This window comes from Dama dama, chromosome 28 (assembly GCF_033118175.1).
Source record: "Dama dama isolate Ldn47 chromosome 28, ASM3311817v1, whole genome shotgun sequence".
Lineage (NCBI taxonomy): Eukaryota > Metazoa > Chordata > Mammalia > Artiodactyla > Cervidae > Dama > Dama dama.
The window spans coordinates 9261649-9287458 of record NC_083708.1 but is presented as its reverse complement, the minus strand read 5'-3'; the positions used below and the strand labels follow the sequence as shown (position 1 = coordinate 9287458).

At 40.9% G+C, this 25810-nt stretch overlaps 1 protein-coding gene across 1 annotated transcript in view; it reads left to right on the top strand.

Moving 5' to 3' along the window:
- The window catches only part of LMBRD1 (LMBR1 domain containing 1), a 134430-nt gene that overhangs the window by 25564 nt on the left and 83056 nt on the right, over window positions 1-25810 (top strand). The window contains exons 3-5 of the mRNA XM_061131879.1: window positions 437-497; window positions 23149-23246; window positions 25461-25528. Coding sequence (XP_060987862.1) covers window positions 437-497; window positions 23149-23246; window positions 25461-25528 — 227 coding nt within the window. The remainder of the gene's footprint in view (window positions 1-436; window positions 498-23148; window positions 23247-25460; window positions 25529-25810) is intronic.

Here is a 25810-nt window from a genome sequence, read left to right as displayed (position 1 = left end):
TCAGCGGACTCACACGTCCTCATGCCTGCCCCTCCCCTCCCTCACTCCCGCTTCCTCGTCCCCTTCCAGGAGCTCCAGGGAGTCTGGATTTTGCTTCTTGTGGGTTTTCACTCCCCATGTATGTGCCTTCCCTCTCTTCCTGCCTTCCCACGGTGTTTTTCAGACCCTGTTTAGTTGCCCTGGGACGCCACCCCTGACGGTCAGTCGACTTCCATCTCCTGAACTTCCTCAGAACCACCTGCTCACACTTGCTCACATTTACCTGCTAATGCAGTTGTCTTTTTACTCATCTGTCCCTCACTTCTTGAAGGCACAGACCATACCTGTCGATGTTGATGATACATTTTAAAGTGATATGTGATCATATTAAGACAAGTATAACTGTTAAGCAGTTAGATGTTTCATTAATATTTCTGTTGTTTCCTTTTTGTCCTAGGACTGGGCCAATGCGAACGTCAGCAGACAGATCGAGGACACTGTACTGTATGGTTACTATAGTGAGTAAATTTCCATTTCATTTCCTGTCTGGGCTGCTCACCAAAGTGTAGAATAAAGCTGCATATAAACTTTAAATTTTGATATTGCATTTGAAATGACTGTTTCAGCACCAGAAATAAGTAGTATAGGATTCACCTAGTCATCTTGAAGCTTCTGTAAGATACTTTGCTTCATTAAGGTTCACCTGCTACCCTTCTCTAGAGGTTTAGTTATGTTAAGCCTCAGCTCTCTGCCTCTGATAGCATTGTTTGTTAACCTTCCTTTCCATTTTCCCACTTGAAGTGTTGATTTTGAGTATCTGTGTTCCAGAAATTTCTTCTAAGTATTGGCAGTAGTAGAGTGTACTGTCTGGGAGTTTGCAGCATCACCTTTTTTATACTCTACAGAGCCTGTTAATCTGGGAGTCATGGGGGGTTGGGGGCTTCCCTGGTAGCTCAGCTGGTTAAGAATCCACCTGTGATGAAGGGGACCCCAGTCTGATTTCTTGGTCGGGAAGATCCCCTGGAGAAGGGATTTCGGCTGCCCACTCCAGGATTCTTGCCTGGAGAATCCCCATGGACAGAGGAGCCTGGCGGACTGCAGTCCTCGGGGTTGCAAAGAGTCCTATGCGACTGAGTGACTCAGCCCAGCACAGCATGGTGGTCTGGGCCCTTCCTCCTCTGTTCCTTTCTTCCTTCCGTAGTGTTGGATTAGGGAAACTATTTATAACCACTTAAATGTTTCCCAAGTTTTTTCTTTGAAAACGTAAGTGTGCTTTTTAAAAATGTTTAAGTGCTGAATTAGAAAAGGGATGTCCTGTTTTTTTGGTCAGTGGTGAGTCAAGAGGTTGAAAAATATTTTTGTAGGACACTGGAAAAACATCTCTAGAAGTTTCTGTTGATAGGATGAGTTTTTCAAGGATGTCATTGGATTTTAATTTAGCTGCTTTGGCTCTAACTTTGTCTCTTACCTGTCTACAATCTGCAGGACCTATGAAATTCTGTTTCTTTGGTATAGGTTTTAGAAGTATTTTTATCGTGTTTTAATAAAGAATTCATTATTTCTAATGAATACATTAAATATGTATCATAAAATTTATATTTGACCTGTTAAGTGAAAACTTTTGAAATGGTGGTATATTAAGCAGACTGTTGCTTTTCGTTACAGATTTACTGCATGCATGTTGAGTCACTCAGTTGTGTCTGACTCTTTGTGACCCCATGGACTGCAGCAGGCCAGGCTTCCCTGTCCTTTACCGTCTCCCAGAGTTTGCTCAAACTCATGTCCATTGAGTCGGTGATGCCATCCAACCCTCTCATCCTCTGTCGCCCCCTCCTCCTCCTCCTGCATTCAGTCTTTCTCAGCATCAGGGTCTTTTTCAGTGAGTCAGCTCTTCACATCAAGTGGCCAAAGTATTGGAGCTTCAGCTTCAGCATCAATCCTTCTAGTGAATATTCAGGGTTGATTTCCTTTAAGATGGACTGGTTTGATCTCCTTGCAGTCCAAGGGAGTCTCAAGAGTCCTCTAGCACCACAATCCTAAAGCATCAATTTTTTGGCACTCAGCCTTCTTTATGGTCCAACTCTCACATCCATATGTGACTACTGGAAAAACTTTGACTATATGGACCTTTGTCAGCAAAGCGATATCTCTGTTTTTTAATACATAGTCTAGGTTTGTCATGGCTTTTCTTTCAAGAAGCAAGTGTCTTTTAATTTCATGGCTGCAGTCACCATCTGCAGTGATTTTGGAGCCCAAGAAAATAAAGTCAGCCACTGTTTCCACTGTTTCCCCATGTATTTGCCATGAAGTAATGGGACTGGATGACCATGCTCTTAGTTTTTTGGATGTTGAGTTTTAAGCCAGCTTTTTTCACTCTCCTCTTTTACCTTCATCAAGAGGCTTTTTAGTTCCTCTTTGCTTTCTGTAATTAAGGGTGGTGTCATCTGAATATCTGAGGTTGTTGAGATTTCTCCTGGCAATCTTGATTATAGTTTGACAGGATATAAATCCCATCATCAAAACAGTTCTGTGGGGGGGCCTGTCTCTTTGTGACACTGAACTGCATTTGTGCTGCAAAACGTGACAAGATAAGCCTGATTTTATCTAGGTGCAGTCCAGGTTTACGAACCCTGTCTTATCATTGAACCTAGAGGCTACTGGATTGATCCATCATAGTCAAGGGTACAAAGACTTCTACACTGGAGTGTTAATTCATCAGTCTTTCCAGTTTGTTTTATAGAGAGAATTAAGTCTACAGAAAATGATTTGTGATAATTTTTCTTAATCCTCCTAAGGATAGTATGTCTCTAGTGTCATTTTAAATGCATGGGGAAAAATTAATCTTTATAAACAAGATTACTTAGGGATTTAGGATTTGATTCTTTGTATAATTTGGATTGTAGTGAGAGACTACTTTGGGATAGGGTAGTTGAGTCACTGATGTAGGAAAAAATTTTGCATGAGAAGCCAAATTATGAAAAAAAAGATTTCCTGATGACTGTGGAATCAAAGCAAGAGGATTTAATTTAATAATATTAATGGTTGTTGTCATAAAGTTACTTAACTGCATTTTAGCTATGACGGGTAGGTCTTTGACTCGGATGATGACCTATAGCTAAGTATCATGGCTTCTGAGATGGTAACTGTCCTCAAGTCCAGCTGTCTCCTAGAAATGCTCGATAGTACCTAACTGCCCATTGCTTCTCTTCTTCTGCATCCTGAGCGCCACACAGATTCCAGAGAATCCAGAGTGCTGTTTTACCCGTTCCCTTCTGTGAGATTCTGTAGTTCATCTAATCTCTCCTAACATACCAACACATTTGTGTTGCCTGACCTTGCCAGGTACTGTGCAAGGCTTTCACATCCAACGTTTTCTTTGATCTTTGGGAATGACGTTTTGTGGAGGTATTTTCTACATTTTACAGGTGAACAAATTAATACCTCACGATGTTACTGATCACCTTATTAGTGAATGATTAGTCCAGAATGGGCATTATTATAATATTATTATAATGTTTCATAAGCTGGAGCTTACCATTTAGTGAGCTGTCTTTTAATAAACTCCTCTGGGGATGTTTGTTACCTATGGGAATGCTTAGCATGGAACCTCTGGGGCAGCTTCAAACATCACCTGGAGGCCTTTTAAATAATACGGAATAGTAGATTACATCCAGAGAGACTGATTTATGTTGGCATTCTGTTAACATCACCACTCTTCCTATCAGAGAAGCACTTATATATGGGAAGAGTAGAAGGCTCGAGGTGCTGGATTCCAGTTTCCCCAAAATTTCTGATTCTCTCTTGAAACCTCAAGTTTTACCACTAGTAACAAACACTGTCACTTCCTTTGAAGTGACAGGTTCACTTTGTCCATTTCTGAGAGAGTCTGCCTAATACTCCAATCTGGGTTACTATTGCCTTTCTGTCCTTTGTTCTTTCAAGCAGAAATGATACTATTTGAGAAAAAGTGCCTAGGGTAGCTCACAACTGAAATAGCACAAGTGGTTCTCACAAGAATGCTATATGTGTACTTCCTCAAACAGAACTTTAAACAGATGAGCACTGATGGGTGGACATCTCAGAATCATTTCTGCTTAAGGGTACTTTCCTGATTACACGTGCCCCATGCTGGGGAGTGCTAGGGGGTGAAGAATGTAGTAACTGCTAGTGGAAAGGGAAATAGCATCTTAACATTGTCATGAAGATGATTTCATGTGCAGATACCTTGCTGATCTGTGCTGATACTGAGGTCCTGAAACCACAGTTTTAAAGTAACTTCTGTTTTATTAATAAAACTTTGGGTGTTTTTTTCTGTAAACTTTGTGGAAGTGAATCCTGCTGTGGATACCTCAGCTGCTGATTGGTTATTACCAGGCTGTGTTAACTGAAGCTGCCTACAAAGACACAGCTTTCTGGAGCTCACAGACGGCTGAGAGGGTAGAATAGCTTGTGTGTGTGTGTGTGTGCATGCACACGTGTGCATGCTAAGTCACTTCAGTCGTGTCTCATTCTTTGCAGCCCCGTGGACTGCAACCCGCCAGGCTCCTCTGTCATGGAGTTCTCCAGGCAAGGGTACTGGAGTGGGTTGCCATGCCCTCCTCCAGGGGATCTTCCCGATCCAGGGCTTGAACCTGCGTCTCTTAGCGTCCTGATTGTCAGGCGGGTTATTTACCATTAGTGCCCCCTGGGAAGCTGGTGAATCGCCTACTTGTGCCCCTTTAACTTGTACTCGCGATGACCCTGCACTCAGAAGACTGTCTCATCAGAGGATGCTGTGCCCACCCCAGAATCATTGACTCGTTTTTCTTTTCCTTTGGGATATTTTTGTTTATTCACCTTTGCCTTCAAATCTCTGTGACATTTTCTTTTAAAGCTTCTCTTGCCTGAGTCTTTGGCTCTCAGTTCTGTTTTAGTTTCACATTTCAGCCTCTTATAACTCCTCTATATATGTTTAGCCTTTTATCTGAGTTCTGTTTTGGCCTCAAATTAATTTTTATCTTTAAATTCTTTCTTTTTACTTATTATAATTTATTGTAAATGTTTTTCTCTCTTCTCTGACTGTTCTTGAAATTTTTAGTTTTAATTCTTTCACCATCTACTTTCCTTTAGTTTCTTTTAAGTGAATTTTCCTTTTACTTAATCATTTTTCTTTACGCGTGTTTTGATTTTGCTGTGAGTGCAGGGCAGTTTAGACACAGGGAAAGCCCAAACCAAGAGCAGGGGTGTTCACGGCTGCTGTGCTGCCTCGTCTGTAGTTTTCCTGTCACTTGCTTCTAGCAAACCTGTCTCTTGACACTGTTTTTTGTTTTTTCCATTTATTTTTATTAGTTGGAGGCTAATTACTTTACAATATTGTAGTGGTTTTTGCCATACATTGACATGAATCAGCCGTGGATTTACATGTGTTCCCCATCCCGATCCCCACTCCCGCTTCCCTCCCCATCCCACCCCTCTGGGTCTTCCCAGTGCACCAGCCCTGAGCCTTGTCTCATGCATCCAACCTGGGCTGGTGATCTGTTTCACCCTTGATAGTATACTTGTTTCACTGCTATTCTCTCAGAACATCCCACCCTCACCTTCTCCCACAGAGTCTAAAAGTCTGTTCTGTACATCTGTGTCTCTTTTTCTGTTTTGCATATAGGGTTATCGTTACCATCTTTTTAAATTCCATATATATGCATTAGTATACTGTATTGGTCTTTATCTTTCTGGCTTACTTCATTCTGTATAATGGGCTCCAGTTTCATCCATGTCATTAGAACTGATTCAAATGAATTCTTCCTGCAAGAGAGAGAGAAAATTGACGCTGATTTTTGGGCTGTCTTTTTTGTGTTCATAAAAATTGAGTCATATCCTGTGTGTTGTTTCCTGTTTGGCCTCTTTAGGCCTCTTTAGCCTCTTTAGCACTCAGTTACATTTGAAAATCATCCCTATTGTTGCAGGTAACAGTACTTTGTTGATTCTCATTGCTGTATAATACTTTATTGTAACAACATATCATGGTTTATCCATGCTCCTGTTGGTGATCAACTGGCTTGTTTAGCATTTGGCTATTTCCAATACTGCTATATATATGTGTGGGGGGTGTGGGTGTATATATACTGCATTGTTTTCCATTTTATGGATGCTCTTTTTCAAACAACCCCACATAGGTATTTAATAAATTCTCACCTTTTGCTGTTAAGGAATTCTATAGTGAAAATAGAGTTTGCCAAGTGTGTGTGTATTTAGGTGAGTTAAATTATGGAACTGGGATGAATGAGATTGACCAAGAAGTTTTCAAACTGAAACCATGCACCTCAGATTTGAACTTGAACCCACACATCCAGGCTAGAACCCAACCAAGACCCAGACGGGGGTTTGTACCCATGATCTTCTAGTTGAGATCACGATATACATGGTCTCAGGACCATGTTTTCATTAAGGGTCTTGATGTCTCGTCATGGAACTCAGGGTCTTGATGTCTCGTCATGGAAAGAACTCAGTGAGGGACACAGTGACAGGTAAGAAGTGGATTTATTTAGAGAGAAACACACTCCACAGACAGAATGTGTGCCATCTCAGCAGGTGAGAACAGCCCCGGGGCATGGGGTGGTGTTTTTATGGGGTGGGTAATTTCCTAGGATAGTGAGTAGTGGGAGGGGTGGTTTAGCTATTTGGGGAAGGGCCAGAGATTTCCAGGATTGAGCCAGCACCCAATTTGTTAATGCTGTGGTCAGCCTTGGAGCTGTCATGGTGCCCGTGGGTATTACACTTGGTCTGCTGATGTGTTACAGTGAGCATACACTGAGGCTCAGGGTCTAGTGAAAGTGGACTCATCTGCCATCTTGGACCCGTTCAGTGCTAATCGTTTTATGTTGTATTCTCAGGCTGTGTCATTCTTTTAAAGGTTGTGCCCTGTTCTCTTCCATTCTGTTTCAAAACTGTTCCTGTGCCAGGCATTCTGGAGCACCTAAGAGAGTTTCCCATGTGGCACTAGTGGTAAAGACCCCACCTCTCAGTGCAGGAGACGTAAGAGACACGGGTTCGATCCCTGGGTCAGGATGATCCCTTGGAGGAGGGCATGGGAACCCATTCCAGTATTCTTGCCTGGAGAGTCAGAGGAGCCTGGTGGGACACAGTCCACAGGGTTGCAAAGAGTCGGATATGACCCAAGTGACTTAGCACATGCACAAGAGAGTTTTTAGGACATTGGTTAGTTAGTTGCTGAAAACTTGTAGCTAAAGTTTATACAGTTATTCTGAACTTGCTGTCTAATTGGTGAATCGTGCCGTGGTACCTTGAGGTCCCTTCACTTCTCTCTGACTTGTCCACGTGTGTGATGATGCTGGAGCAGTGCCTCTGCACCATGGTAGGAGTGTGACACGCGTGAGTGCTGAGCAGGTGTCACTGCCCTGCAGACCTCTCTTGAACTTCATATCCATGTCCAGTGGTCACTTGACAGTTTCTACCAAAAAGTTCACATCTCAAACTTAACATTTCTAGAGCAGCTGATCCTCAAGCTGTTAATATTCTGTAAATTTCCTGATGGTCAGTGAATCGCAGCAGATTTCAATCAGTTCAGTCGCTCAGTCATGAAAGGTCTGCCTAGGACTGTTGCCATTCAGCTCAGTTCAGTTGCTCAGTCGGGTCTGACTCTTTGCGACCCCGTGAACCGCAGCACGCCAGGCCTCCCTGTCCATCACCAACTCCTGGAGTCCACCCAAACCCATGTGCATTGAGTCGGTGATGCCATCCAACCACCTCATCCTCTGTTGTCCCCTTCTCCTCCTGCCCTCAATCTTTCCCAGCATCAGGATCTTTTCAAATGAGTCAGCTCTTTGCATCAGGTGGCCAAAGTATTGGAGTTTCTGCTTCAGCATCAGTCCTTCCATTGAACACCCAGGACTGATATCCTTTAGGATGGACTGGTTGGATCTCTTTGCAGTCCAAAGGACCCTCAGGAGTCATCTCCAACACCACAGTTCAAAAGCATCAATTCTTTGGCACTCAGCTTTCTTTATAGTCCAACTCTCACATCCATACATGACTACTGGAAAAACCATAGCCTTGACTACTGAGTTACCTCAGTCCAGAAACCATCTTTGATTTTATTTTTTCACAAGTTGTATCAAATATGTATAATGTTCTCTTGTGCTTGGCTTTCAAAATTTATCCAGAATCTGGGAGTTCCCTGGTGGCCTAGTGGTTATGATTCCAGGCTGTCACTACCGTGGCCCTGGGTTTGATCCCGTCGGGGAACTGAGATCCTACTAGTCTCAGGCGTGGCAAAAAAAAAAAAAAAAAGAAAAACAATTATCCAGAATCTGACCACTTTTTAGTACTGTCTTAATCAACTGGGGCTGCTATAACAAAAGCATTGCAGACTAGGTGGCTTAGCAGCAGACATTTATTTCTGTGTGTTCTGGAAGCTTGGAAACCTAAGATCGGGGTGCTGACAGTGTGGAGTCTGGTGAGGACTTGCTCCCTGGTTGCAGATGGCAGCCTTCCTGTTGTGTCCTGACACAGCAGAGACAGCGGGCTCTCTTCTGTGCCTTCCGTCACGTGCCGATCCCGTTCACGAGGGCGCCATTCTCATGACCTAATTACCTCCCACCCTCAAACACCAACACACCGGGGTTAGATTCAGTGCATGAGCTTCAGGAGACAGAAATAGTCCATAACACTGTGTATATGAGAAGGGATAATTCGTACTTTCATGTTGTTAAGAGTGAATGATCTGGTTGGGATGTGACTTCACATATGGCCAAGTAAGAAGGTTGACAGAGCCTCTTCCCAAAAAGCAATACAGAATTGACAAAAGAACAACTTCAGTGCTTTGGAAATCAGCCAGACAGAGGACTATTTACACTTGCAGACTGGTAAGGACAGTGGTTAGTGTGTAATATTTTAGACTAGGTCTGTTGCCTTCCTACTAACCACTTCTTCCCTCCTCAGCTTGAACTGAATGAGAATAAAAATACTACATCTCACAATTTACGAGGTGCCAGTAAGAGAAAACTTGATAAATTCTACTTTATCAAAATTAAAAATGTGGCCTTTGAAAAGACAGTTTAAAAAAATGAAGTCACAGACACAGTATTTGCAAATCGTATATGTTGTATAAGGCTTGTATACAGAATATAATAACAATTCTTACCAATCACTAATTAGAAAAATGGTTAAAAATGAGCAAAGTATTGCTGGGAGCCGTTGTGGGAGATTCCCACCCATGACGAGGTCATGAAGAAAATACCTGACACGCAAGGCCGTTCAGGATACAAGGGACCCTCCAGGTTGGCCCCTGTCTCTACCCCACCCTGTATCCTCCCCCCTTTTCTGCGGTTGTTCTTGTTTGCCCTGCTGCAGATTCTTGTGTTGCCTGCCGAGAGCTCTCCTGCTCCTCTTTCATTGAATAAAGACCAACTTAAAACCCTAATTAACAAATCTCTTAGATGCTGGTGCCCTATGAAGGGGCCAGGGATGAAGGAAATGCTTCAATTCAAACCCTTTTGCTGGTACTCTGGCTTGTTTGATAAATGTGTGCTCTCATCGCAAAAAATGCTCATGATTGTTCTAAACATCCTAAGCACAGTACGCTAACAAAAGAAACTATTAAGCATAGGTCCCTCCACGGGGTGAGAAAAGCTCCACAAATAATAGTCACAAATGTGCCTAATAGAAAATATTTTAGATAGAGATTAGCTGGTGACTTCTTGCGGGTAGTTAACTTTTAGACTAAGAGCCTGTTTTGTGCTATATCTGCTGTTTTTGCAGTCCTTTGCATTTCTGTTCTGTAAAAATGTAATCCTATCTAGTTCCCATGGAGATGACACCTAATAGAAAGAAAATATATTAACCACAAAAAAGACAGGGTCGGCTACTGAAGTTGCTTAAAGTTACACCAGGTGCAAGCCATAAGTTGTCAACAGGCCTAAAGGCCAAAAGATATTATACATAGAGATTAACCATAAAAAAGGCCCTAATAGGCACAGAGCACTTTGGGGGGTGAGGAAGCCCTATTAGAGAATACAAAAAATATTGTTTTAAAAGGGGTTATTGGATCAACGTTTGATTGATGTTAATGTGCTGAGGTTGTGCAGTGGAAACTATTGTTAATATAGTTAGAGATCTAGTAAAATAAGAGTTTAGCCCTGGTGTAAAAACAATAAGATAATTGTTAATTTTAACCAGGAGTGCTAAACAGGGGCTGCCTCACCAGAGCTGCAGAGTCTTTGTGTGTTAAACTTTTTAGATAAATTTAGTTGAGAACTTCTGCAAAAAGACTGACTTCTATGTTAACAGGATTGTATTTCTATTATGTTGGAACCTGCTGTATCATGAGACTGCCACTTTTTCTGTTTTCTGCTAAGCTCAAGGCCAGAAGATAATGTACAAAAAATCTATGGGAAAAGACTCTCATAAACAAAAATATACAGAGCACACCTGGTTTCATGACGGACAAGCTGATGGAATGTTAAACTAAGTCTGTGTGCTTATCTCCCCCTTAGAAATGTACCAACTTAGGGTATAAAGAATGAAAAATAAAGCAACTGCCAGACTCTGCTGCACATCCCGGTCTGGTCTCTTTCTTTCTCTCTCTCTCTCATTCGCCGATGCCATTCATCCTGAGGGTTCCCCTGGATCCTGCTGGGCTGGACCCCTACAAAGTATTTGAGCATACTTTCATCAATAATGATTTCTAAATTGCTTATAAGCACATAAAAAGATATTCAACATTGTTAATCATTATGGAAATGCAGATTAAATCCCCAATGAGATATTGCTGCACACCCACTAGAATGATTATCTCAACTCAGGCTCTGTAACAAAATACTGCAGACTGGGTGACTTAAACATGTATTTCTCACTGTCATAGAGGCTGGGAGGCATAAGATCATGGTGCCATCAGATTCAGTTCCTCTCTTGACTTGCAGAGGGCTACCTTCTTGCTGTGTCCTCACATGGGGGCCATGGGAAGGAGAGGGAGACAGAGACTGGCCCTATCTTCCTTTTACCCTAAACACTCAGATCATGTCATGGAGTCCCCCTCGTGACTTGATCTAATCCTGATTGTTTGTCAAAGGTCCCACCTCCAGATACCATCACAGTGGAGGTTAGGGCTTCAACCTGTGCATTTGAGGGCAAACCTACATTCAGTTCATAATGGCTGTAATAAAAACCAGACACTATCCAAGTATTGACAGATCCAGAGAAACTAGAAAGTTCAAGTGCTGCTGTTAGAAATGTCACATGGTGTGTTGGGTTGAAAAGCAGTTTTCAACTTTCATAAAAAGTTAAGATGGAATCAAGATTGCAGTGAGAAATATCAGTAACCTCAGATATGCAGATGACACCACCTTTATGGCAGAAAATGAAGAGGAACTAAAGAGCCTCTTGATGAAATTGAAAAAGGAGAGTGAAAAAGCTGGCTTAAAACTCAACATTCAAAGAAGTAAGATCATCGTATCTGGTCCCATCACTTCATGGCAGATAGATGGAGAAACAATGAGAACAGTGATAGACTTTGTTTTCTTGGGCTCCAAAATCACTGCAGATGGTGACTGCAGCCATGAAATTAAAAGATGCTCCTTGGAAAAAAAGCTATGACTAACCTAGACAGCATATTAAAAAGCAGAGACATTACTTTGCTGACAAAGTCCATACAGTGAAAACTGTGATTTTTCTAGTAGTCATGTTTGGTTGTGAGAGTTGGACTATAAAGAAAGCTGAGCGCAGAAGAATTGATGCTTTTGAACTGTAGTGTTGGAGAAGACTCTTAAGAGTCTCTTGGACTGCAAGGAGATCCAATCAGTCCATCCTAAAGGAAATCAGTCCTGAATATTCATTGGAAAGACTGATGCTGAAGCTGAAATTCCAATACTTTGGCCACCTCATGAGAAGAACTGACTCATTTGAAAAGACCCTGATGCTGGGAAAGATTGAAGGCAGGAGGATGAGATGGTTGGATGGCATCACCAACTCAATGGACATGAGTTTGAGCAAGCTCCGGGAGTTGGTGATGGACAGGGAAGCCTGGCGTCCTGCAGACTTTGTGACCATGGGGTCGCAAAGAGTCAGACACGACTGAGTGCCTGAATTGAACTGAACTGAAAATGTTAAATTTTTTAGTTTAATCTATGTGATCCAGCAGTTACACTTTAAGGAATATGCTCAAGAAATGGATATAATGTCCACATGAAGATATGTATGCAAATTCCATAGCAGCTTTTTTCATAATAGCACAGAACTGGAAAGAATCCACATGTCCAGCAATCATTGAGTGTTTAAGTGAAATGTGTTCTGTGTGTGCAGTCTAAGTCAGAGGTCAGAGTTCAGCAAACTGGCATTCCTGTTTTCTGTGGCCATTTTCATGCTCTAACATCAGAGTTGAGTGGGTGTGACAGAGATGTACAGGCTGCAGAGTTAGAATAAGATCTGACTCTTCACAGAAAGAAAGAAGAAAACTCTCTCAGCCCCATGCTTAGTAAAGAAGCCAGATGCAAAGACTACGTCTTGTTTAATTACCTCAATATGAAATGTCCAGAAAAGGCAAATCTCTGGAGACAGAAAGCAGATCAGTCCTTGCCTCAAACTAGGAGTTGAGTGGGGTTAATTGCAAAATGGCACAGAGCAGCTTGTTTGAGGTAATGGAACTGCTCTAAAAATGGATCCTGGTGATAGTTACTCAACTGTATACATTTACTAAAAATCATTGAATTGTGAACTTAAAATTGGTGCATTTTGTGGTATGTCAATCTTATTACAAAGTCTTTGGGGAAATATTTAATGAGCAGATATAAGTGAGGAGTATAGCACAGTGCTGGATATATGATAGGCTGTCAGTGCAGGACAGCTGCTATTATTATGACCTAAAACTTGAGGGGACTTGCATTTTTATGATTTCTTTTTATTTTCTAAAGTTAGAATCTTATGTGAAAAATGCAGCTGAAAAGTTATGAATCACCAAGGTTTATAAACTGGAATGTGGTTCTTTGTGTATCACACAACATGGCTTCCAAGAATTGTCAGTTAGTAACGCTAATGTGCATTATGTCTGTTTATGTACCGTTTATGTGTATTTTATGTACCGGTATTTCAGCTAATGTTTCTAAGTAGCTTTGGCGTCAACAGTCTAGTCATCATTAGTTTCTACACAATTGTGTGTTACACTGTAAATTGCTTAGCCTTTTCCCTGACTGTGTAATTTAACAATTTAACAGTTTCTTGTTATAAAAATAGCATTGCAGCATAAACCTTGCAATTAATTGGAAAGAGAGGAACAACCAGCCAAAGTAGTCCTTAAGAGAAATGATTGTACCTCAGATGACGTATTCTAAGTCAGAACCTATAGATGATTTTCTCCTGAAAGTTCTGTACTGTCAGATCATGCATCGGAATGTTAACCACTTTGCTCTATTACCAGCAATGGTGCTGATCATCTCTTGTCATGTAACGAATTGCCCCCAAACTTCTCAGTTTAAGACCGCAGACGGACGTTATCTTACGTTCCTGTGGGTTAAGAGTCCAGATGCAGCTCTCAGCAGGGACTGCGGTGTCCTGGGGCGTGGGCAGAGGCGGCCTTAGGCCTGGGCTGTCTGTGTTCAGCCAAGTCAGCTTTTGCCGCATGTACTTTGCATAGGGCGGCTCATAACATGGGAGCAAGCAAGATGGAAACCAGAGTTTCTTAGTCACTCATCCCCCGCTTTGGTCATACTCTGTTGTCAGCAGTGAGGCTAGTCCAGCCCACATCCAGAAGCAGGGCATGAGTATCAGAGATGTTGGCCTCTTCAGAAGCTGCCTGCCACAGCTGTTTTGCAAATGTTGACAGCTTTGGTATTTACTCAACACGTAATACTTTCATACTTGCAGAGTATTTATTAAGCAGACAAGGTATGAGGTTTGAAGCCAGCATTTTGCAGTCCCCTATGTGCCTTTCCCCAGTGCCATCTCCTCCCCAACCCCTTAGAAATAAACACTGTTTAAATTCAGTCTGTGTTAATTCTTCACTTGCCTTATAGTATGGACTATATCCTGAAGTGTCTATGAAATTATTTGCTTGTTTTCATTCAAGTCACGTGTTCCTAGGGTTCATCCATGCTATTGCATAAGGTGTACTTTATTATCATTATGTGTGACTGTGTACTGCATGCTGATCGTTCTGGACATTTGGGCAAACAGTGAACGTGTTTGTACATGTTTCCTGTTGCATGTGTGCAAAAATACATACACACAGTGGAATCGATGGGTCATAGGTCATGTGCAGCTTCAACACCCTAAACAGTGCACTATCATTTTTCTAAATGTACCAATTTAAGTCCTCTTAGGAGGCTGTACTCTTTCTAGTTGTTCTGTACCCAGAACTTTGATATCACCATGTATTTGTAGTTTTTGCCAGTTTGGCAAACGTGAGGTGATCATTCACTAATCTGCATTTATTTGGAAATGAAGTTGCATATCTTTTAAGATTTATTGGCTTTTTTAGCTTTCTGCTTCAAGTGCCTTTTGGCAGTTGGGATGTGTTTTTGCTACTGATTTAAGATTTTTTTTTAATGTACTCTGAGTAGTTTAATTTAGTGATTCTAAATGTTTTTTTTTTCCCCACTAGAAGTAAGCCGTGTGAGAGGAGGGAAGATGTGAGCTTTGGTCCTTGACCCCTAGAATGATGCCTGGAACATACTCAGTAGATGTTTGTTGAACTGAATGCATTTGTCGGGGGAGATAATCATGTGAAGTTTGTTTCATATTTTCACTCTTCTGAGTGATGTGTTGCAGGAATAGATTGTTCTCAAACCATCTTTGCATTCCTTGGATAATCCTAGATTGGTCATGGTGGTAGCTTTTTGGGTTTGTTTTTAATTTTTTTGGCTAAATTTCATTTGCTGCCATCTTGTTTAGGTTTCTTTTAAAGCTTGATTTAGAGGTGAAACTGGCCTGTGATTTTCCGTTATCTTTTCCTCATCAGGTTGGAATATGAAGACTGCTAGTTTGCTAAAATGAATCGACAGGTGCCCTTTGCGTGTGTTAGAGAGTGCTGGGAACCACCTCGCCCCACCGTGTGGTTCCTTTCTCCCGTGACCTGTTCACGTGTTACTGGCAGCCAGGGAATGGATGTGAGCATGGCGCTTTGTGCGAGTGCTCCTTGCGGCCCTTTACTCTTCAAACCCTGCAGCTGAACTCTGCTGTCTCTAGAATTCTTTATAGCCATATGGGAATACTTCCAGCAAGGATGAGAACACTGGTTTCATCGAATTGTTGATGTTGTTACTCACTAAGCTGGTAAGTTGTGTCCAACTCTTTTGAGACCTCATGGACCGTAGCCTGCCAAACTCTTTCTGTCCATGGGATTTCCCAGGCAAGGATACTCCAGTGGGTTGCCATTTTCTTCTCTAGAGGATCTTCCTGACCTTTGGATCAAAGCTGCTGCTTCTGCATTGGCACACAGGTTGTTTACCACTGAGCTGCCATAGAAGCCCTTTCATCAAATGAGGAGGCATGATTTATGTGTGACCATAACAGGCAAGTTTGGCCTTGGAGTACTATGAAGCAGGGCTGAGGCCAACAGTTTGCCGTGAGAAGGCAGGGGCACACACCCTCACAGCAGACACCCTCTTCCAACAGCACAAGACATGGCTCTACACGTGGACGTCACCGAATGGGCAGCGCCAACTCAGACTGATCATACTCTCTGCAGCTGAAGACAGAGAAGCTCTCTATAGGAGCAAGAACAAGACCGGGAGCTGACTGTGGCTCACATCATGAACTCCTTATTGCCAAATTCAGACTTAAATTTGGGAAAACCACTAGGCCATTCATGTATGACCTAAATAAAATCCCTAACGGTTACACAGTGGAAATGACAAATAGATTCAAGGAATTAGAACTGATAGACAGAGTGCCTGAAGGACTATGGACAGAGGTTCTTGACATTGTACAGGAGACAGGGATCAAGACCATCCCCAAGAAAAAGAGATGCAAAAAGGCAAAATGGTTGTCTGAGGAGGACTTACAAATAGCTGAGAAAAGAGAAGTGAAAGACAAAGGAGAAAACTAAGATGTACCCATCTGAATGCAGAGTTCCAAAGAATAATAAGGAGAGATCAGAAAGCCTTCCTCAGTGAACAATGCGAAGAAATAGAGGAAAACAATAGAATGGGCAAGGCTAGAGATCTCCTCAAGAAAATTAGAGATACCTAGGGAACATTTCATGCAAAGATGGGCACAATAAAGGACACAAATGGTATGGACATAACAGAAGCAGAAGTTATTAAGAAGAGGTGGCAAGAATACACAGATGAACTTTACAAAAGAGATCTTCATGACCCAGATAACCACCATGGTGTGATCACTCACCTAGGGCCAAACATGCTACAGTGCGAAGTCAAGTGGGCCTTAGGAAGCATCACTGCAAACAAAGCTAGTGGAGGTGATGGAATTCCAGGTGAGCTATTTCAGATCCTAAAAGATGATGCTGTGAAAGTGCTGCACTCAATATGCCAGCAAATTTAGAAACTCAACAGTGACCTTAGGACTGGAAAAGGTCAGTTTTCATTCCAATCCTAATGAAAGGCAGTGCCAAAGAATGTTCAAACTACTGCACAATTGCACTCATGTCATATGCTAGCAAAGTTATGCTCAAACTTCTTCAAGCGAGGCTTCAACAGTATGTGAACTGAGAACTTCCAGATGTTCAAGCTGGATTTAGAAAAGGCAGAGAAACCAGAGTTAAATTGCCAACATCTGTTGGATCATAGAAGAAACAACAGAATTCCAGAAAAACTAATTCTGCTACATTGACTATACCAAAACCTTTAACTGTATGGATCACAACAAACTGTGGAAAATTCTTAAAGAGATGGGAATGCCAGACCACCTGACCTGCCTCTTGAGAAATCTACATGCAGGTCAAGAAGGAACAGTTAGAACTGGACACGGAACAACGGACTGGTTCAAAATTGGGAAAGGAATATATCAAGGTTGTATATTGTCACCCTGCTTATTTAACTTCTATGCAGAGTACATCATGAGAAATGCCATGCTTAATGAAGCTCAAGCTGGAGTTAAGATTGCTGGGAGAAGTAGCAATAGCCTTAGATACGAAGATGACACCAACCTTATGGCAGAAAGCAAAGAGGAACTAAAGAGCCTCTTGATGAAGGTGAAAGAGGAGAGTGAAAAAGCTGGCTTAAAACTCAGCTTTCAGAAAACTAAGATCATGGCATCCAGTCCCATCACTTAATGGGAAATAGATGGGGAAACAATGGAAACAGTGAGAGACTTTATTTTCTTGGGCTCCCAAATCACTAGATTGTGACTGCAGCCATGAAATTAAAAAACGCTTGCTCCTTGGAAGAAAAGCTATGACCAACCTAGACAGCATATTAAGAAGCAGAGGCATTACTTTGCCAGCAAAGGTCCATCTAGTCAAAGCTATGGTTTTTCCAGTTGACATGTATGAATGTGAGAACTGGATCATAAAGAAGGCTGAGCGCTGAAGATTTGACACTTTTGAACTGTAGTATTGGAGAAAACAACAGTTGTGGTGTTGAGAGTCCCTTGGACTGCAAGGGGATCAAACCAGTCAATCCTAAAGGAAATCAGTCCTGAATATTCATTGGAAGGACTGATGCTGAAGCTGAAACTCCAATACTTCGGCGACCTTATGTGAAGAACTGACTCATTGGAAAAGACCCTGACGGAGGATGAGATGGTTGGATGGCATCACCAACTCAATGGACATGAGTTTGAGCAAGCTGCGAGAGATGGTGAAGGACAGGGTGGCCTGGCGTGCTGCAGTCCATGGGGTTGCAAAGAGTTGCACACCTCTGTGTTACTGAACAACAATAACAGATTTTGGTCTCTTTATTCCATTGAGTAATCAGGCAACAATACCTCCCATTTCAGCTGGAGGGCCTGGTGTTTATTAGAGGACTGCTGGTTATCAGGGCAAGTATGTTTTGAACCTGGACTAGGTGGCCCATCACGATACTGCCGTGTTCAGGGGCACAGACTAATTGAGCTTCATCTACTGACCACTCCCAGACAGGACCAGCAAGGACATGGCTCAGGGGTGAATGTTTGTGTTACCCCATTTCTCCTGCAGCGTGCTGTGAACGGATTGGAAATAAATGGCTGGAATGGTTTTTCAGTCTCAGTTAAAGTAAGACTGGAGAGAGGTACCCGGGCTGGTGTAGCAGCATTCTGCCGGGCCTCCTCTCGCTTGCCTCTGCTCTCCCTCCTTAGTACCTGATTGCCACCTTAAGGTCACCACAGAGTCCAGAGGTGTGGCTGGAGTTTAAGCTGTTGTGTGTACATTTGAAGCAGAAAGTTGAAGGAAAAAAGACAAAAAGGAGAGTGAGCTGAAAGGAAAATGGGTGGTGTGTGTGCCGCTGGCGGTCTTGACCCCAGATTGCTTCAGCTGGGCCAGTGGGGTAATTTTAGAAGGCTTTTAGAATTCCCAGAATATCTTAATTCTTTGACCCTCTAAAACAAAAAGCTTTGTAATGATTAATTATACTATTACAATATTGACTGAGCTATTCTATGTCTCAGATTTCTCATTGGTAGTCGGGAGGAATAAAGAATGTCTAGAAATTCTGAAGCCTGATTTGTCCAAGTTAATTCTTATGTGAGTTATAGTTTAAAAATGCAGTTTTCAAAAGATATGTTGTTTGTGTGTATTTAAAAAATCGTAAGAATTATCATGTATTCTTTGCCACAGTTTTTGTCTGGCTTTTTAAGAGTTGACGGCTTTCTGTTCTCTTGTTTTTGCTAGTTCTGTTTTAAAAAAATAACTTGTTTTATGAGTCTAATTTCTGCCAACTTCCATAGGCATGAGGTTTAAAATTTCATTTTTAGTGTGTTTTCTTTGATATTAGTGGGACTATTAAACCAAAAAGTCTGTTTATCTTTTACTTGTTAGTAGTAATCTTTTAACAAAAGCTATTACAAGTAAAATGTATTTTATAAAGATGTCAGGATTTGAGAGTGTCATTCCTGTTGGAGTTAAGAATAAGTTTCCTTTGAAAATAGCTATCAGTTTGAAGTATAACTTTAAAAGAATCAGTTTCTCTGTTTCATGATAGCATTTTTAAAATTTATAGATATATAGTACCAACTTGGCATTAGAACTGATCTGAAACACATGAAAATGTTAATGTATTTTTAGTTTCTTTCTTTACAGTTTAACATTTACATGGTAAAGGAAGAGCTCTTTTTGAAGGACACTGAAAAAGAGCAGTCCGATTACAATAAATGGCTGACGATGTGGTGTCAGGGCAGCCCTGGACAGACCAATATCCCAGAGTCTCTTCAGAACCGCGTGTCGTCCCCACTAAACTTTTTCTGGATATTCTTAGAGCAACGTATGAGATTTTTGGTTGCTGTATATCTTCATGTCTCTTTATAGTCAGTGAAAGTGAAGTGAAATCACTCAGTCATGTCCGACTCTTTGCAACCCCTTGGACTGTAGCCCACCAGGCTCCTCCGTTCATGGGATTTTCCAGGCAAGAATACTGGAGTGGGTTGCCATTTCCTTCTCCAGGAGATCTTCCCGACCCAGGGATTGAACCCGGGTCTCCCTCATTGTAGCCAGACGCTTTACCATCTGAGCCACCAGGGAAGTCAGTAACTGCCCCCAAATACTTTTTTGACTTGGGTCATGATAAGCCAGTTTTGCTAGTTCTGTAACTTCTTTAAGCTGTACTAGAAGGTACTAGAAGGTGTAGGCTTCCCTGTGGCTCAGCTGGTAAAGAATCTACCTTCAATGCAGGAGATCTGGGTTTGATCTCTGGGTTGGGAAGATCCCCTGGAGAAGGGAAAGGCTAACCACTCCAGTATTCTGACCTGGAGAATCCCATGGACTATATCCATGGAGTCACAAAGAGTCGGATGCGACTGAGCGACTTTCAGAAAGTGTACATCTTCCAGTGTCTGTGCTACTTTTATTCGGCCTGAGGTCTGTGAGGTCCATCCTTATCACAGGTATTCATAGTTTTTTCTTTCTCATTGCCATTTGTATGCCTGTACCTCTCGGCTTATCTGTTCACCTGTTGTTGGACATTTGGGTCATTTCCAGGTTTTGATCACTGTTAATAATATTGCTGTCAACTTTCTTGTGAATCAGACTTGATACTGTTTCCTTCTCACATTTCTTGAGGGGGGAACCTGCTTATGTGGGTGAGCCGTGACCAGTACCTGGAAACCTGGCCCTTGGATGTCACCTGATAGTACTCACTGATTAGTGGATATATACCGCTGAATACAGAACCATGCAGTCCAGCTTGTCTAGATTGTTTGTGTGTGTGACTTGTGGTGCAGCTGCTTTCCTTCTTGGAGTCTGTACTTCTGGTAATCTTAACTGGTCACTCAGGCACTTGTGCCTGCATTATACATCACCACTGAGAACCCTGGACTCTGCCACTCAGGCAGGCTTCTCTGGGCAGAAAGACTTTGCCTGTGTTGCTACACTTCATTGCTGGGGGAGTGGAACTGTCTAGTTATGTGGTAGGTATACGTTAACTTGGGGAGGAACTGCTAGGCAGTTCTCCGCAGGGTTTTGCTGTTTATAGTCCCTCTTGAAAAGCATGGGGAAGTATGTTCTTCATTCTTGTCAATACGTGGTATTGTCAGTTTAATTTTAGCCATTCTAGGGTCTGTCGCCTCTCATTATGGGCTTAGTTTGAATCTGCCTAATGACTAATAATTATGAAAGTAAAGAAAGTGAAGTCGTTCAGTCGTGTCCGACTCTTTGTGACCCCATGGACTGTAGCCTACCAGGCTTCTCCGTCGATGGGATTTTCCAGGCAAGAATACTGGAGTGGGTTCCCATTTCTTTCTCCAGGAGATCTTCCTGACCCAGGGATTGGACCTGGGTCTCCCACATTACAGACAGATGCTTCACCGTCTGAGCCCCCAGGGATTAATGATGAGCACCTTGTCAGTGATGCTTATTGGCCCCTGAATCCTGGGAATGCTTCTGAAACAGTCACTGCACTCTGTGGCTGCCAAGGCCAAGGCCACCAAGTAGCAGACACAGGCATGCTGCGGCTGAAGCCAGACCTTACTGCATCTGTCAGTTTATCAAGCTTGGCGTATGGCTGTCAGCCCAATAAACTCTGTTATAATTTAGGGTTTTTCCTATTCTTAATAAATTATTTGATTATTTCAGTCCTAATACTGATACAGTGTTTAGGGTGATTTATAGGGTTTTCCCTTTTATGTTTAATTTTTGGAAGCTTTTCGTTGTTCAGTCACTCAGTTTTGTCTGACTCTTTGCCACCCAGTGGACTGCAGCTCGCCAGGCCTCCCTGTCCATCACCAACTCCCAGAGCTTGCTCAAACTCAACGTCCATTGAGTCAGTGACGCCATCCAGCCATCTCATCCTCTGTCGTCCCCTTCTCCTCCTGCAGTCTTTCCCAGCATCAGGGTCTTTTCCAGTGAGTTGGCTCTTTGCATCAGGTGATCAAATATTGGAGCTTCAGCATCAGTCCTTCCAGTGAATATTCAGGACTGATCTCCTTTGGGATTGACTGGTTTGATCTCCTTGCAGTCCACAGGACTCTCAAGAGTCTTCTCTAACACCACAGTTCAAAAGCATCAGTTCTTCAGAGCTCAGCCTTCCTTATGGTCCACCCAGTATTTTGGTACTTTTTTGAATACTTGTTTATTTCCACTGGCTCTTAGATTCGTAATAACAATGTTAAGTCTGGCTACTTTCTGGTTTATAGTAGAAACGTCAGTATTCATTACCCTTAAATATTTACTGTCATTTTTAGTTCCTTACAATATTCAGAGGCTGCATAGATTTCACAAAGTATCTGTAGTCCCAGAATTGAGTATGCTGACAGTCATGCTGTGATTGGGCAGTATAAATTAACTCTGACCTTTCTATCAGTTAGAGTCTGGTTGTTCTGAGTTTTTTTTAAACTATATTGCATTTAGTGGGGGCTATTTCATAAGTGACTTCCAGAAAAATGAAACAGTGCTAGCTAGTATTTAGATCATGTTTAAAAATTCTATAATTTATAGTCATTCTTCCCAAGAGAATGAGTAACTTAGCTTTATTATACATTACTAATACTTTTAATTTGTTAGTAATTAAAAGTAGCTATTTTAATTTGTTAATAATTTATTTTAAGTATTATATATTACTAACAAACTTTTAATAATACTTTTTTGGATAAAGGAGTATAATGATTCTCATCCTGTGGTTCCTTTATATAATTGCATAGTCACTATTTCCCATGAAATAGTGTATGAAAATAAATGTAAATACACAGATTTCTTAGGTTTCTTGAGTCTGAAAAATTGTTTATGTTGTTTTTGTTTTAAATACTGTATCTATAGCTGTTGAAATTTCAAGTTCTATGATGAATTAAAAACAATACTTTGACTGACTACTGGTTGAAAGTATCTCAAATCTAATGTTATTTTAAAGCAGATAAATAGAAGTTCGTATCAGTTAACTTTGTATCTGATTTTACTGTTTCTTACAATTTCTCTACCCTGATTTTTTTTATAAGATCAATTCATAACAGTGCACATTTTAAACTTTGTTGCTCAGTCTCTGGGTCGTGTCCAACTTGTCGTGACGCCATGGACTGCAGCATGCCAGGCTTCCCTGTCCTTCGTCATTTGGAGTTTGCTCAGATTCGTGCTCATTGAGTGGATGATACCCTCTGACCATCTCCTCCTCTGCCCCTGTCTACTCCTTTTAGACATAGGTTGGGGAAATTATTTGTAACAAAAGAATCGTATCAGTTACAGCTGTTTCTTTAACTTGAGTGACTGGCAAATGTGTCAGCTGTACTCAGTATTAAGTTGGAAAGAATATAAAAGTTAGTTTATTTACATAAGGTCGTTCACAGAAAGTTCTTAGTGCTGTGGTGTGTACATCGTAAGACCTGAGATGTTAGAGGCCACAATTTATCGACACATTTAGTATCATGATTATTGCTAAAAATTGCCCCAACGTTAACTTGAATTATGATTTGCTATGTGATAATAATGGTGTTGATTTCTTGAAACAGAGGTCAGAAAAGGTTGATTTGGATATTACACATACATATCAAGTTGCAGGTCTAGGGGTCAGATAGAGATGAGTGAATCTGGGGTGTGTGTACCTATATGTTTGAAACATTTGTTAAGTTCCCGTGTTTTTATTATATCTCATCTCATTCTTTCTACAGCCTTATATTCTGTTATATTATTCTGTGTGTTCTTCTGGATCCCTTTTGTCTACTTCTACTATGAAGAAAAGGATGATGATGATACTGGTAAATGCACTGTAAGTAGCTTTATTTTATTTTAGAGGTCTCAATTTGGGGGGAAGAGATTATTTCCTCCTGTTTTCAAATAATGTGACTTTGAATTTATTCTCAAGCAGTGTTGTCTAATAGAAATATAGTGTAATCCACATGTGAATTTAAAATTTTCTAGTAGCCACAATAAAATAAGTAGAAAGAACAATTAAAATTATTTTTCATAACACATTGTATTTAATATTATATGTTTGAAGTATTATTTCAGATAGTCAAAAGCGTTATTAATGAGACGTTCCTCTTTTTCACATTCTGTGAAATTTAGAGTGCATTTTACACCTGCAGCACACCCGGGTCAAACTAAGGACACCCCAGTGCCCAGGAGTCACAGGATACTGTGGCTGTTGTTCTTGAGCAGTTCTGCAGCTGGGCCAGCATGCGTGCTTCTGTGTGAGGCCAGTGCTGAGTGAGCGGGACGTGCGGTGGGAGGGGCCGCGCGTGGACACAGGATGCGGTTTGCTGACACGTTCTCGGATGGAGAGGGGGACTCGCAGACGGTCCTTACTGATCCCACAGTAGTACAGAAACCTGACCGGTAGAGTGCACGTGCATGTCCAAACCTGCAGACCGAGGTCACTTAAGTCTTGCTGTAAAACTCTTCACTGAAACCTTGGCAGGTAGAATTCAGGAAGATCTTAGAAGCACATTAATATCGTATATAACTGAGTTGGGCCTGTCTCTGGAATGCATTGGTGGTTTAGAACCAGCACTTCTGTTCATATATTTAATAGGTCCTAGAAGAAATTGTTCAAAGGTGTTTGCCAAAATTGAACACTTTATTTCTAATTTAAGGGAAAAACAGCATAAAAAGAATAAATTTATTTTGTCTTTTTATTGAGTTACAGGAATTTGTTTTATAACTTGTTTTTGGTTTGAAACATTTAAATACGTACGCAAATATATTCACTCAAAAGCCAGCATTAGACATAGCCGTGCTTATTAAAACTTTACAGCATTTGCATTAAGATCATTAGCAGAGTACATCAGCAATATTTTAAATGATTCCCAGAGTGGTAGTCAGTTCAATTTGTTAGAGGAAAAAATGTTTAAATATTCATAAAGAAAGTTGTATTATTATCTGCAGATAGTGTGTGATTCTATATTTGAAGACCCAGGGTGTGTAAGGTAGAGTGGCTAGTCACAGATCTGCTGTTGAAAACGGGCTGAGCAGGTGCTTCCTCTCTTCACTGCTTCTTAAGTGCATCTTCCCCATCCCCTGTGGTTGACCCTCCTTAACTTTATCTTAGGTATTTTCCTAAAGACTGTCTCAACTCCTTTGTGAATAAGAATTTATCATTGGAAGCATACAGTTAAATTTTAAAAGGTGATTATTTTAGAGATCTCATTAGGCCTAGAGACAAGTCATGTTTTCTTTTCTCACTGATGTAGCTTTTCCTTTGAGATTAACTTTTCTTTCCATATATTTAGAGTGTGTAGTTTGTGTTTTTGTTAAACTTTGGCTTATATTATGCGTACCAAGCAAAGCACAGAATTTAAAGAACTGAGTTCTTGGTTTCAAGTCCTTGTTTAATCCCTTGGCACGTATGTGACATATGGTAAACTGTTTAACCTCTGGGCCACAGTTTCCTTATCTCTGAAGCAGGGATGGGAATGCCTATCGCAAGGGTGTAAGTATGAAATGAATTTAACATATGTACAGTTCTTAGAAACAGTCCTGGCATGGCATGTGCCTTATGTATATGTATGCATATTTATAAAATAAATTTTTATAAGTATATGTTTTGTATATTATATGTATATCCAAGCATACATAAATTAAATGTTATAATTTTTGCTTAATTATTATTTAACCCATTTTGATGAATTGGGGTACGGGCATTGTAGATTCTGATTGCTCTCTATTTTGAGGAATATTTTATTAAATATGCTGGTACTTATTAAAGTAAATTAATTACTGTTAAGTCTCCCACAAAGAATTATATTTTAGGTGTACTGCCTTTTCATGAGATCTAATCATTGAAAAGATTTTAAAAATCTAGTATAGTGTAAAAGATACTTAAGATGTGTTATATACATTGTTTTTCAATAAAGAGGAACTTTGCACAGTGGAATATAAATAAAGGTACATTGGACATGAAAGTACTGTTACACTGTAGCAAGAATACTTTATATTTTAAAAGTTTTACTAAATGGAATGTTTTTTCTCCTTTGACATCTAGCAAGTTAAAATGGCACTCAAGTATACTTTGGGATTTGTTGTGATTTGTGCACTTCTTCTTTTAGTTGGGTAAGTTTTGATTTTTCTTTTCCTGAAAGTGGAAACAGCATTATTTTAATGATAATGATAATAGTAATAAGGGCTCATTAATACAAGTCCAAGAAAGAAAATCAAGAAAATCTTAAAAGAGCAAGCTACCTTTTATATCACCAACAATCAATAACCACTGCATTGTTCTATCTCGATATTTTTTAATGTGCTCAAATAATTGCAGAAAACCCCTTCTCCCATATACCCTCTGTGTTGTAATTTTACATAGATGTGATTACTTTTCATGTGAGTTTTGGTAAT